This window comes from Nelumbo nucifera, chromosome 4 (genome assembly GCF_055504915.1).
Source record: "Nelumbo nucifera cultivar China Antique chromosome 4, China Antique-T2T, whole genome shotgun sequence".
NCBI classification, from domain to species: Eukaryota; Viridiplantae; Streptophyta; class Magnoliopsida; order Proteales; family Nelumbonaceae; genus Nelumbo; species Nelumbo nucifera.
In genome coordinates this window covers 83,017,719-83,031,398 of record NC_142652.1, presented here as the reverse complement: position 1 = coordinate 83,031,398, position 13,680 = coordinate 83,017,719, and the positions used below count along the sequence as shown (strand labels likewise).

General features: G+C 38.2%; 1 protein-coding gene and 1 pseudogene across 2 annotated transcripts; one reads left to right on the top strand and one right to left on the bottom strand.

The window, feature by feature from the left end:
- Positions 1-4,696: 4,696 nt before the first annotated feature.
- On the top strand, positions 4,697-5,128 carry LOC148800786 (uncharacterized). Its single transcript, XM_088903843.1, has one exon. It carries the CDS (start codon positions 4,697-4,699, stop codon positions 5,126-5,128), a length of 432 nt encoding a protein of 143 aa, XP_088759969.1.
- A 6,080-nt stretch (positions 5,129-11,208) lies between these two features.
- Positions 11,209-13,413, bottom strand: LOC104606137 (cytochrome P450 86B1 pseudogene; annotated as a pseudogene). Its single transcript, XR_016085179.1, has 2 exons — positions 13,208-13,413; positions 11,209-13,057 (listed from the first exon to the last, which is right to left on the bottom strand). The product of XR_016085179.1 is annotated as a cytochrome P450 86B1 pseudogene (transcript).
- Between the last annotated feature and the right edge of the window lie 267 nt (positions 13,414-13,680).

Genomic DNA, 13,680 nt, shown 5'->3' with positions numbered 1-13,680 from the left:
AGTACCCGAACTTTAAAACGCGACAAAGCTGCTTGATGCTTTGGCCGTCTGTGGAATGATCGTGGATGGAGGAAGCATGGCCGAGGTGGAGAGGGTGAGAAGGTATGCCAGGTGCACTGGTTTGCTGTTTCAGGTAGTGGATGATTTTCTAGACATTACAAAGGTATGTTAAGTATTCTCATCTGTCATTTGAAGTCTCATCCGTCCACTATTAACTGCTCCAACGGTTGGGACAGCGGTAGCCATGGCAACATTCTTAGACTAGCAAATTAGAGGGGCGGAGAGGAGGAAAGAGTGAGGAGAGACGAGACGATGAATAGGCGACACTACTAGTCTGGTTTTATTGGATGGTTGATAAAGAAAATTAGATGACACTTGAAGGGCATTTTTGTCTTTTTGCATGCCACTTAACGGCTAGTTAATGCCGGGTACTAGATTGTCGCAAAATGAAAGTTCGGGTACTAGTTTCTTGGGTTTTAAAGTTCGGGTACTAAATTGGCACTTGACCTAAAGTACAGGGTACTTATCGGGAAATTTCCCAAAATTTTATTAAATAAATGCCTACAGTACTAAACAACCCCAATGTTACATCTAATTATTTAGGGTAAATTACTGAAGCCTCCCCCGAACTTTCTGACCATTGCTGAAATCTCCCCTGAAGTTTGATAATTGCAATCACCTCCTTTGCAACTTTGTGACATAGTTGCAAGTAGACCCCTTTTATAATAAAATATTTTAAACATAGACATCGAAATGTCCAAAAATACCCATGCGGTTATTTTTCACCAAAATGTTTACTTTCAACTATGTCCAAAGTTCAAAGGAGGTGATTGTAATTATCAAACTTCATGGGAGGTTTCAACAATGGTCTGAAAGTCAAGATGGGGTTTCAACAATTTACCCAATTATTTAATATCACATTCCATAAATTATATAATTTCATTAGCATAGAATTTGTTTTTTGTTTTAAAAGACCATTGTTTAGGTTGTTTCAATAATATGTATTGCTTTTTTTAATAAAATGTAATTTATTTTTTCTTTTCCAAACAGAAAACACCATTTAAGGATGTGTTTTTGCATTGTTGCTGATGTCACAATTTTAAAAACAAATTATAACAAAAAACATTGGAAAAATCTATGATAACGAGATTGTTATAGTCTTCATGTGGAGGAGAAAAAAATGTTATAACAATTTTTTTAAAAACTATCATCAAGGGTTTGCCTCACTACAGACACATGGACATCATCTCAAAACCTTAGTTACATGTGTCTCACAGCTCATTTCATTGACGACGAGTGAAAATTGCACCAAAAACTTTTAAATTTTTGTCTAATTTCTGGTCATCCAGGAGAGATAATTGGCAAGGCCATTGAGAGGTGTTTACTTAATTGGGCCATTGAAAGAGTGTTAACTGTAACGGTGGACAATGCAAGTTCAAATGATGTAAGGATTCAATATTTGATGAAAAGACATAATTATTGGAAGGGAAGTGTCTTAAAAAGTAAGTTCTTGCACATGAGATGTGATGCACATATTTTGAGCTTAATTGTCAAAGGTAGATGGTTCTATTTTCAAGATTCGTTTTGCAGTGAAAGAGTGTTCACTGTGACGGTGGACAATGCAAGTTCAAATGATGTAGGGATTCAATATTTGGAAAAAAGACAAAATAATTGGAATGAAAGTGTCTTAAAAAGTGAGTTCTTGCACATGAGATGTGGAGCACATATTTTGAGCTTAATTGTCAAAGAAGGGTTGTCAAAGGTAGATGATTCTATTTTCAAGATTCGTTATGTAGTAAAATATGTAGGATCTTCACCAACAAGGTTGCAAAGATTTAAGGATTGTGTGGAGAAAAAAAAGATAGTGAGTAGGGGTCTTGTTTGCCTAGATGTTGAAACTAGGTGGAACTCTACTTATTTAATGCTAAAATCTGCTTTGAAATTTCAAAAAACATTTGATTTGCTGGAGAGTGTTGATAGTAGGTATGTAAATGATCTATAAGACATGATATGAAGCCCCCAAATAGAAAACATGTTCTTTAATCAGAAATTTGAGAATACAATTTTGTTTCATTTTTTGAAAAAAAACATACAACCAATAAAACATTTCAACTGTCATTGTTTTAAGAACAAATCCGTATAGTAGGAATACACCCATTTGCTTCTTTTCCTTTCTAAAACAGCATGAAAACAAAATTTATCCGGTGTTTTACAGCATAAATGTTTTTGGGTATGACTATGATACCGGAAAGGCTTATCTGAAAAACTCAGCAATCAACTGGCATCACAATAAAATTCACGATAACTCTTCCCAACAACTTTCAATGTAGGAGACAAAACCTGGAATAAAGAAGAAAAAAATGGAGGAAGAAAAGAAAAACCCCAACAAAAAAAATGATATTCTAGAAATCGCAGTAGTTGTCGACGTTGTTCCTATCGTGAGAAAACAAGAAAGGATCGGAGAGGAGGGTGTTAGAAAATACCCTAGGATCCGGATTTTGGCCCGTCATAGTGGCCACGATCCAGATTGATTGGTCCAAATCCAAACACCCAAATTAGAGCTCATTATGTGGGTGTTAGGACTTGAACATTTTCCTAATGCAGCCCCTTAATTATTGGATTTGAAAATCCAATTCAAATTTGAAATGCTCCATTAATTTGGAAATAATGGGGGTTGTTAATTGGAGAAAATTAAGGGAATTAAAATCTCCTTAATTAGGAAAGCTCTTTGATAGGAAGGCTGCCTAGTAAGACAAAAAGAGAGGACCCCTCTTCCCTGGGCATATGGTATGAAATCTCTTACTACTGATCTCATTTTCAAGCTCCATTAGTGTGTTTCTTATCAGCACTGATTGACTGAGATAGATAGAACAGAAAGAGAGATTATTTTTCTGGCTCAAAGGAATAGTTCCGTCCTCGCAACACTGATCATCGTATTGGTGAGAGACTACTGTTGAATATGGCTACATTGGTTTGAATAAGAAGACAACGTGCAGGCAGCTGGACTTTGTTTGGAGGGTAAAGGCTGAATCGAATACACATCGAATTATGAGGACAACAACTACAGTGGTTATGGCCTCTGGAGGTATATACTAAACTGATTTCTTTTGTTTAATTAAGTTGGTCAATTGAAGGTGATTACAAGAGTTGAATATATTGGTTCAGATCTGTATGTTTTAAATTACAGATTAAATCAGTCCATTATGCTTTCTTCACCCATAATGGGGACTGACATTCAAATCGGAAACACCTTGACCGACTAATAGTGGTATCAGAGCCAGGTTCTCCAGAACCATAACTCTGTAATGGTTGAACCCCATGAGTTGAATTCCATGGCTGCCATTGTTTTATCTATTCATTTAATTGTATACCTATGTTAATGGGTTGTGGTAATACCGACTATCTCCAACATGGCTTGAATTTTGGGTTGTATTTCTACCCATTTTATTAGATCTATGAGGACTATCTAATCCTTGTTTTATTTCTGTTAGTTTCTTATTGTTCAATTCAGTCATTTTCAATGCTGATTTGGATGGCACTATTGATGTAACAAGCCATGTTGCCAGTAGCGGTTAAACCCACCATTAACATAGAGGACTTCTGTAGTAGTTATAGATTATCTAGCTGTATGTGTTTGTGTGTTGTTTTCTTTTTTTTGGAGAGTGTTTGATGGCATGATAATGATAAAATTGTGATTGTGTTACAATGTTGTTTGCTGACCAGTAATGGTCACAACCCGATTGCAGGTTGTCACAGAACCATGTGTTTAAAAGTCACAACCTATCCAGTAAATGGGTGACTAATGAGCAATAGAGGAGCTATGGATAGGAAATGTTTTACTCCATAGTAATCCATAGTGGATCACCTTGTGGGCTGATATATCACACCACATGCTCAGTTTTCCTTATTTAATTTGGAAAATGAATAATTTATTGAACCCCATATACTGTTAATCAATGCTATAACTTGCAGAAATTTTAGGATTACCATGTCATCAAAATGGTAGACCTGGAAAGACCAAAGTTGTAATTTGTTGGGCTGATAATTGTGTTTTTTTTTTATGCTATGCATAGTGGGTTTCAGGCCCATTATCAGTTTTTTCTTGCATAACTAACAACTGCCAACTTGTTGATGAGGTCAATGACCTAAGCCGATTTGGGTCAAACCAACCCGTTTGAATGTAGCCTTATTATTGCAAACTGCATAGTGGTCCGGTTCTAAACAAAACCGAATGAATTATTCAAAGAATTCATTTAGGACCACTACAATTGATATTTTGTAAATATTGACCACATCAACAAACTGGATTTGAATTAGTTGTGTCTTAGAGAATTTGTTTGTTAAATGGGCCTAGCCAAAGCAACCCATTGGTACTTCTAGGATGCTGGAATTTGTTTGTTGTGTTAAACCAGAACTGCTTAGGCCCAAAGGTGAGCAATTAAGATTTAACGTCATGAATGTGAATCATTTGAAGATACCTAAATCCCTAATGCCCAAAGGTGTGGGATAGCAATCTCAAATGATACACACTCACTTAAACCGCCAATTGGGTCGAATGCCCAAAGGTAAAACTCAATTGCTTATGTGGTGAAATCCTAATTCTATAAATTTGATTTAAATTTGTAGCGAATCTCGATACCTTCAACATTACTCAATTCCCATGTTGGACGGAGATAATTACGGAGAATGGAGCGAAATGCTTCATATAATTCTGGGATGCAAAGACCTAGATTTAGCCATATGGGAAAAAGAGCACTTAGATAGTTGGGAAAAATCCAACCGAATTTCCAAATCCATCATTAAATCCCGCATAAACCAAAGGATAAGAGGTGCTATTCCGGAGAAAGATACTGTGGCTGAATATCTTGTAGCCATTGAAGAACATTTTGTTGCCTCAGAGAAAGTGGTTTCACAGACACTATTGAATAAACTAGCTAACATGAGATTAGCTAATTCGAAATCTGTTAGAGACCACATTCTAGAAATGAAGGACATAAGTGACAAACTCAATAGTCTTGATGTGACTGTCACCGACCCCTTCTTGGTCACCCTCATCCTTACCTCCTTGCTACCTGAGTATGGACCATTCAAGGTGTCATACAATACTCAAGGAACCCTGCAGCTTTAATAGGCTCCTGACTATGTGTGTACAAGAGGATGAAAGGCTTAGACAAGAGAGGTTGGAAACTGCTAATCTTGTCATGAAAGGTGAGAAGAAGAGGAAAGGCCCTGCATAGAAGAACAAGGGGAATAAAAATACTAAAGGAAAACCAAATGGCGAGCCTACTTGCTTCTTCTATAAAAAGAAGGGTCATTTCAGAAGTGACAAGTGACTGCACAAGGTTCAAAAACTGGTTGGAAAAGAAGAAGGGTCTGAAGGGGAAAGAGTCAGGTACTAATATTTCCTTGGTTTGTGAATCTAATTTTGTTAAGTCCTATTTTGATTCATGGTGGATTGATTCGGGTGCAACAATTCATATTGTTAACACCATGGAGGGGCTACAAAGGACAAGAAAGTCAAAACCGAATGAACAGTTCATCTTCTTGGGAGACAGAAATAAAGTAGATGTGGAGACCATAGGAGATTTTGAGATAATTTTGAGTACTAGTTACAAATTAGTTTTGAATAATGTGGTTTGTGTCCCTGGATTCTCTAGGAATTTAATTTTCGTTTCTAAACTAGTACTTGATGGTTATAAACTTAATTTCTTTGATTCAAAGTTAGAAATATTTTATTCATCTAGATTAGTTGGTTTTGGTAATATGATTGATAATTTATACAAATTGGACTGTTCATTGGATTTGGACAGATTGATGTCCTATACAGTTGGAACAAAAAGGAGTTCAAATGTAGAGAACTCCTTATTCTTGTGGCATAGAAGGTTAGGTCACATTTCAGTTGATCGCCATAAGAGGCTCATGAATGATGAAATTCTGTAACGCATGAGCCTTGAGAATTTCCTTACATGTATTGATTGTATCAAAGGAAAACAAATCAATAAGAAGGGAAACAAAGCCACAAGGAGTGAAGCAAGATGAACTTTGATTCACACATCCCAGCCTGAGTGGTCAAAGGTACTTCATAACATTTATTGATGACTACTCAAGGTATATGTATGTTTATCTTCTTCATGAGAAGTCTGAAGCCTTGCAGGCTTTCAAGATTTTCAAGTTAGAAGTAGAAAAACAGACCGGGGACGTAATAAAAATAGTATAGTCTGATAGAGGAGGAGAGTATTATTGGAGACATACTGACTTGGGAAAAAGTCCAAGACCCTTTTCATTATTCTTAAGAGAACAAGGTATAGTCGTGCAATACACCATGCCTAGATCACCGGATCAGAATGGTGTAGATGAAAGGAGAAATAGAACTCATATGGACATGGTAAGGAGCATGATGAGTGACTCCGTCTTGCCCATAAGCTTATGGGGAGAAGCTCTGAAAACCGCAGTGTACATATTGAACAGGGTACAGACCAAATCAGTACCAAAAGCTCCATTCGAGTTATGGGTTGGAAAGAAGCCTAGTTTAAATCACGTACATGTTTGGGGTTGCAGAGCTGAAGTAAGGGTATACAACCCACAATTAGGAAAGCTGGACCCTAGGACCATCAGGACATTTTGTTGGGTATGCTGAAAGATCCAAAGGTTTCAAGTTCTATTGTTCGAATAATTCAACAAGAATTGTAGAGGCAACAAATGCAAAATTCATAGAGAATCTCTTAGACAGTGGGAATGAACATACTAGAAACATTGAGTTAAAGGAAGTCCAAAATGTTGATAGACATCTCAATGTTGTTCTACCTACAAATTCTACTATAGTACAAGAAGAACAACCATCGGTAGAATAGACCACTGAGGTAGATGTGATTGTTGCTCATCTAGTGAAACCTACGGAGCAAATACTGCCTCCTGTGGAGAGCACAAAAGTACCCACACTTCTTAAGAGATCAACTAGAATAAGAAGAAGCACCACATCTTCTGACTATGTATACTTTCAGGAGACTGAGTTTGATATGGGTCCTTTTATGGACCCATTAACATTCAAAGAAGCCATGGGCAGTCGTAACTCCGCATTCTGGCTTGAGGCCATGAAGAGTGAAATAGGCTCTATGGTTACTAATGGTGTCTGGGACTTAGTACCACTACCAGTAGGTGCTCGGACAATTCCATACAAATGGATATTTAAAACTAAAAGTACACCTACTAGTGAAGTTGAAAGGTAAAAAACTAGACTCGTGGCCAAAGGGTACAATACATAAAAGGGAGTTGACTACAATGAAACATTCTCTCTTGTTTCTAAGAAAGATTCATTCAGAATAATCATAGTTTTGATAGCTCATTATGATATAGAACTACAACAGATGGATGTGAAAACAACCTTTCTAAATGGTGATCTAGAAAAGGAAATATACATGGAGCAACCCAAAGGGTTTGCAGTTGAAGGTAGGGAACATATGGTTTGCAAATTGAAAAAGGCCATCTATGGGTTGAAACAGGCCTCCCGCCCATGGTACTACAAATTTCATAGTGTTATCACATCCTTTGGATATAAGGAAAATGTTGTGGATCAATGTGTATACCTCAAGGTTAGTGGGAGTAGTTTCATCATGCTAGTGTTGTATGTTAATGATATCTTGTTAGCTAGTAGAGATATGGGCCTGTTATACCAAACCAAAGAGTTTCTAAAGCAGAAATTCGACATGGACATGGAAGAAGCCTCCTATGTTCTAGGAATTGAGATCCAAAGAGATAGAGCCCGTAAAGTTCTGGGGTTATCCCAAAGGGCCTATATCCAAAGGGTCTTATAAAGTTTTGGAATGGAAAATTGTGCATCAAGTATAGTTCCCACTCATAAAGGAGATAAACTTAGCAGTGAAAGTTGTCATCAAATTGAATATGAGAAAGAGGACATGAATAATGTTCCTTATGCATCAGTAGTTGGTAGCTTGATGTATGCACAGGTTTTGCACAAGACCTGACATTGCATTTGTAGTGGGAGTACTGGGTAGGTTTCAAAGTAATCCAGGTAGGGAACATTGGAAAGCTGCGAAGAAAGTGCTCAGATATCTGCAAAGAACTAAACAATATGTTCTCATGTACAAAAGAGGGGACAAACTGAATCTGTGTGGGTACACCGATTCGGATAATGCTGGTTGCCCAGATACTAGAAAGTCCACATCAGGGTATATATTTCTACTTGCTGGAGGAGCAATTTCTTGGAGGAACAAAAAACAAAAATGTGAAAAACATGGGTACTATCAGCTCATTGGATGAAAACGGTTTAATTTGACGACACGTGCCGATGCTTCCTTTGTCAACAAATGTGCACATATTTGTAATGATCAAAACACATCAGGGCCCATACACTGAGGGTTGTGATGCATAATGATATAATACATGGAAGGAAACTTTAATATTCAGAGGGAATTGCCATGATTTGCATTATGCTAGCAATTACCTAAGTGGTTTGGTTCAATGTGTACATTTACACATTATTAGCCTTGATCAAGCTAATATATTTTTGTGGCCACCATTCGGGCCAAGTGTGAGATTGTTAGAAAATACCCAATAGGGTAGGACCCGGATTGTTGCCCGTCATAGTGGCCACGATCCAGATTGATTGGTCCAAATCCAAACACCCAATTTAGAGCTCATTATGTGGGTGTTAGGACTTGAACATCTTCCTAATACAACCCCTTAATTATGGGATTTGAAAATCCAATTCAAATTTGAAATGTTCCATTAATTTGGAAATAATGGGGGTTGTTAATTGGAGAAAATTAAGGGAATTAAAATCTCCTTAATTAGGAAAGCTCTTTGATAGAAAGGCTGCTTAGTAAGACTAAAAGAGAGGACCCCTCTTCCCTGGGCATATGGTATGAAATCTCTTACTACCGATCTCATTTTCAAGCTCCAATAGAGTGCTTCTTATCAGCACTAATTGACTGAGATAGATAGAACACAAAGAGAGATTGTTTTTCTGGCTCAAAGGAATAGTTCCGTCCTCGCAACACTGATCATCGTATTGGTGAGAGACTACTGTTGAATATGGCTACATTGGTTTGAATAAGAAGACAACGTGCAGGCAGCTGGACTTTGTTTGGAAGGTAAAGGCTGAATCGAATACACATCGAATTACGAGGACAACAACTACAGTGGTTATGGCCTCTGGAGGTATATAAAACTGATTTCTTTTATTTAATTAAGTTGGTCAATCGAAGGTGATTACAAGAGTTGAATATATTGGTTCAGATCTGTATGTTTTAAATTACAGATTAATTCAGTCCATTATGTTTTATTCATTGGAAAAAGATCTATTCACAATAAATAAAAATTTATGGACAATAATATATTTAATTTAATAAAGTAAAATAATAAATAAATAAATAATCACAACCATTGGGCAATAGAGTGAAAGATGGAGAGGTGACTTTTGTCATTGCATTTTGTTTTCTATAGTGGAATAATTATAAATAGTTAAATTAGTTAACTTAATTTAATAAATAAATAAATTTATAAAATAAATGAGATAAATAGAGTATCCTAGGGGAGGGAAGCACGACACGACCCAACATGGCCCGATTTGTAAATAAAATGAGAGATAAAGAAAATTTTTAACAAATATGAAAAAGGTAGAAGTTTAGTGGCATCACTGTAAATAGTTAGTAATGGCATCATTATAAATAATTGCACGTCTAGTATCAAATACGAAAGAATAAAATGAGACATGGCAATTTATGATTGTTATTTTTGTTTTATAATGGCAATCATTGTAATTAATTAAATTTGTAATGGTAATGGTTAAAAACATGAAAACATGAAAAGGAAAATATTATAAGATTTCATTTAGGTTATATAAAAAGATCGATCTTATATATATATATGTATGTATATGTGTGTGTGTGTGTATGTAGATTGGACATATATTACAAATATATATTAGTAATTATGTATTGTTGTTTTATGGATCCATTATTATTTGTATCAATAAAATATAAGAATTTTTTCATTCATGATTAGCTGTATAAATTATTTCACAAGTTGTGTATGAGATGCATGGAATCATAGGTCATATTTGCAAAACAACCCTTGGGTGTAGACAATTTCAATTCACACATTTTGTCCATAATTCAGAACAACTATAGGATATCGGTCTAGTGTGTACCAATTTGCCCACCAATTTCTCATTTACGTTATAGAGCACCCCTTTAATGATTGTAAAACTGAACCAAATACAAATTTTGTATAAGGTTCAAATTTGCACTACAAACAAATAAAGAGGTCGGATGGGCTCCCCATAGAGCACACCCCATAGGTGCTCCATAGCCCATACCCTTGTGCATTGGGAACAGCTCTCATGCTTGTCATGGGGAGATATTCAGAATTCATGGGAGGGATGGTAGTTGTGCAGGGGGAGCCCATGGGGCATGCTTTGTGGGAAGCCCATCTCATCTTACAAATAGAGCCTTGGGTATTGTAATTATTAGTTGCCTTATAGTGTAACCTGTCAAGCTTGAAATAGCAGTGATTGATAAATGACTAAATGAGTTGCTCTCACAATATTAGGATGTCAATTTCTACCCTACCAAGAAGGTACCTGCCCCAACGGGGAGGGTTTGTTTTTTGTTTGAAAAATGAATTTTGGGGTGGGGACGAGTTTTGGTGATTTTACAAGCCAGGTACAGGTAGTTAGGTGTATACTATTAAGCAAAACCCATCCTTGGTATTGTTGAAAGACATGTGAAAGTATGTATTAGATGTTGATTTTAATTATGCAAAGGATAATTGATAATTATTAAGTTATATATTTTTTTACATACTTTAATCAAATAATTTGAAATTTGGATGTTTGCTTTTGCTAGTTTAGTTTATATATAACAGGAAAATTCTGGGTCCAACCGGTCTACCCTACCTGCCCCACCCTCAAATGCAAGGAGGGTAGGGGCAGATCATGTAGGAGAGAGGGTTTGGAATTTGAAAGTCCAACTTGAGAGGTCTAGAGAGTTTTATAGGATCTAAAATTTACAAAACTCTCCCCATGCAAACCTGTCTGTCCCACTGCCATCCCTCCAAGTACAATTTCATTGTCTGGAGACTCTGGACACAAAAATGTGCCCCATCCATCCATTTATTTAGGAAGGAGACCACCCACCCTTACCTAATAATTAGCCCTTTTCCACTCAATTTACCCATGAAGTCATTCAATGGCTACGAAAATCCAGTTTGAGAAAGCAAAGTAAGTTCGACCAAAGTAGCTAGAAATAGATACATAGAAGAATTAGAGCAAGAAAGTAACAGACGGACCCATGCCGCTCAGCTGCGCTAGCTATATTTGCACATTATGCATGTTGAGCATTCATGTACATATATGCATCTGATCAATACGACGAAACACTACTTATTTGAATTTTATGATAAAACAAAAAGGACATAGTAAAGAGCGCTATAGCTAATTAATTTCTGATTATCAATTCATTAGAACCAACTCGCCCTTTCTTTCACTTTGATCATCAACCCATCCTTCACCTCAAGCATGATGGCCGGTTTGTAGGAAATAGGATGATCCTCGACCACTTGAATCTGGAAGTTGAAGAGCACAGCTGAAGCAGCCAGCTTCATATTGGTGAGAGCCATGTTTTTGCCTAAGCAAGACCTCTGTCCAATGCTGAAGGCGAATAATAGCTTGGAAATCTTGTCCTTGTCCAGCGTCCCATCCGGACGGATCCATCTCTCCGGCCTGAATTCCAGGCAGTCGTCCCCCCAGAGCGACGGCATCCTCCCGACCGCATACATGGACAGTATTACCTGCATCCCTGGCTTGACGATGCTACCATCTGGGAGCACTTCTTCCTTCACGACACCCTTCACGTTCACTGGGTTCGGTGGACACAACCGCAGAGACTCACATAATGCTGCATGCAAATACACCAACTCTCGTAAATCTTCTGAGTCGAACACCCATGGCTTCTTGTATTCAACTCCGCCTTCCTTCAGCTTATCAGACACCACCAGCCTTAACTCTTGCAGGATCTTTTCTTCCACACGAGGGTTTCTGGAAACCAGCCAGATGAACCAGATAATGCCTGAGGCCGTAGTGTTTCGTCCCGCCATGAAAAAGTTGAGCACCGTGTCCCTGAGGAACTTCACCCTCGGCTCCGACCAGTCGTTCTTCTCCCCCAGAGATCTGATGAAGTTGGACAAAAGAGAGTTTTCTTCGGTGTCTATTCCTTTAAGCAATTGTTCTTTCTTGTGTAAGATGATATCCAATATGGACGCATCTGCCAACTGCCATGCTCTGGCCAACTTCTTCTCCGGCCCAAGCCTCAGCAGACGGAGCAGCTTCCACAGAAACGTCGGCGTAAAAAGCCTGAAAAGTATAGCTGCTTGTGCATCGTCAACCGCTTGGGCAACTTCGTTGATGGGAAGCTCTTCAGAGAGGCAACCTAAATCTCTTCCGGCGATGGTGATATTAATACTGTCGAAGGTGAACCTCATACAAACATCTTGGAAATCGACGGTAGTCCCTTCCCTGGCCACACGAGCTAGCATGGGGAGGAGCTTCTGTTCGACCTTTTTCTGGACGGTGCTACTGACGAAGCTCCGGAAGTCGATCGATCTGAAAACCCAGTGTGCGGTCTTCCGCTGCGCATGCCAGGAGTCGCCCTCCGCGTTGAAAATGCCATCACCAAGAATATCAAACGCCTCTGTGAAGTCCTCCCCTTTGGGGTAGTTGGAAGGATTTGTTTTCAGTATGTGCTCGAAATTCTGGGGATCGCAGGTGACGAACTGATCAAGCTTTGAAAAGATGGGGCCCTTGAGGTAGAAGCTATAGGTGCCGAGGGAGATGAAGACATGGGTGAACCAGTCGTGCAGATTGAGGATGTTGCGAAGGAGCACAGGAGAAGAGCCTAGCAATGGCCAGTTCAGTATGACGCTCTTGTTCTTTTGTTTGAGCAACCATCTGAGACTGAGAGACAACAGCAGCAAAACAATGGCTACCAGAATCTCGTACCCTAATCCAGTGATCACCATCTCTCTGCTTGTGTTGTGCAATCTGCTATTGAAAAAATCAATGAATCAGAGTTATTTATAGACTCAGTCACAGAAAAGAAAAGATAAGTGCAACTTCACGTGGCGATCCAAGGCGCAACCACCACAGTTTGCATCAAAGAGACGGCAATCAAGGAGCTCAACTGTCCCAAACCTCTGGCAAAATTGACGAGTTTCACTTTTTTTGTTGTTGTTGGGTTGAAACTATCAAGGTTTCACTTATTAGACAGACAAAAAGCGACCCTGATACACAGATTTGGGTCCGGAGTTTTTATGGGAAAATAAAACAGTCGGATGCATACGATTCAATTACATCTCGACTTTTTAACCCATAATCCAATGAGAGAGAGAGAAGCTCACATGACCACATCTGCTGCGATTGTCGCTGACGTATATATCCATGTTCGATTGGGCGGTCACAAACAGCAAATAGAATTAAGGAAGGAACTAAAAGCAACTCGGGGTATTGAACCAACCATGAAACATGACATCACCTCTGTACACATACGGACTAATTAAATCCGCAGAGTACCGCCTCATTTGCAGATATCGTTAATGGATTCTCTCTCTCTATCTATCAGGAGATATTTCCAATGTCCTCCCGTTTCGTGTAAATGTTTTACCTGT

Coding starts and splice junctions, on each gene's coding strand:
- LOC148800786 (XM_088903843.1), top strand. CDS start 4,697: ATGCTTCATATAATTCTGGGATGCAAAGACCTAGATTTAGCCATATGG.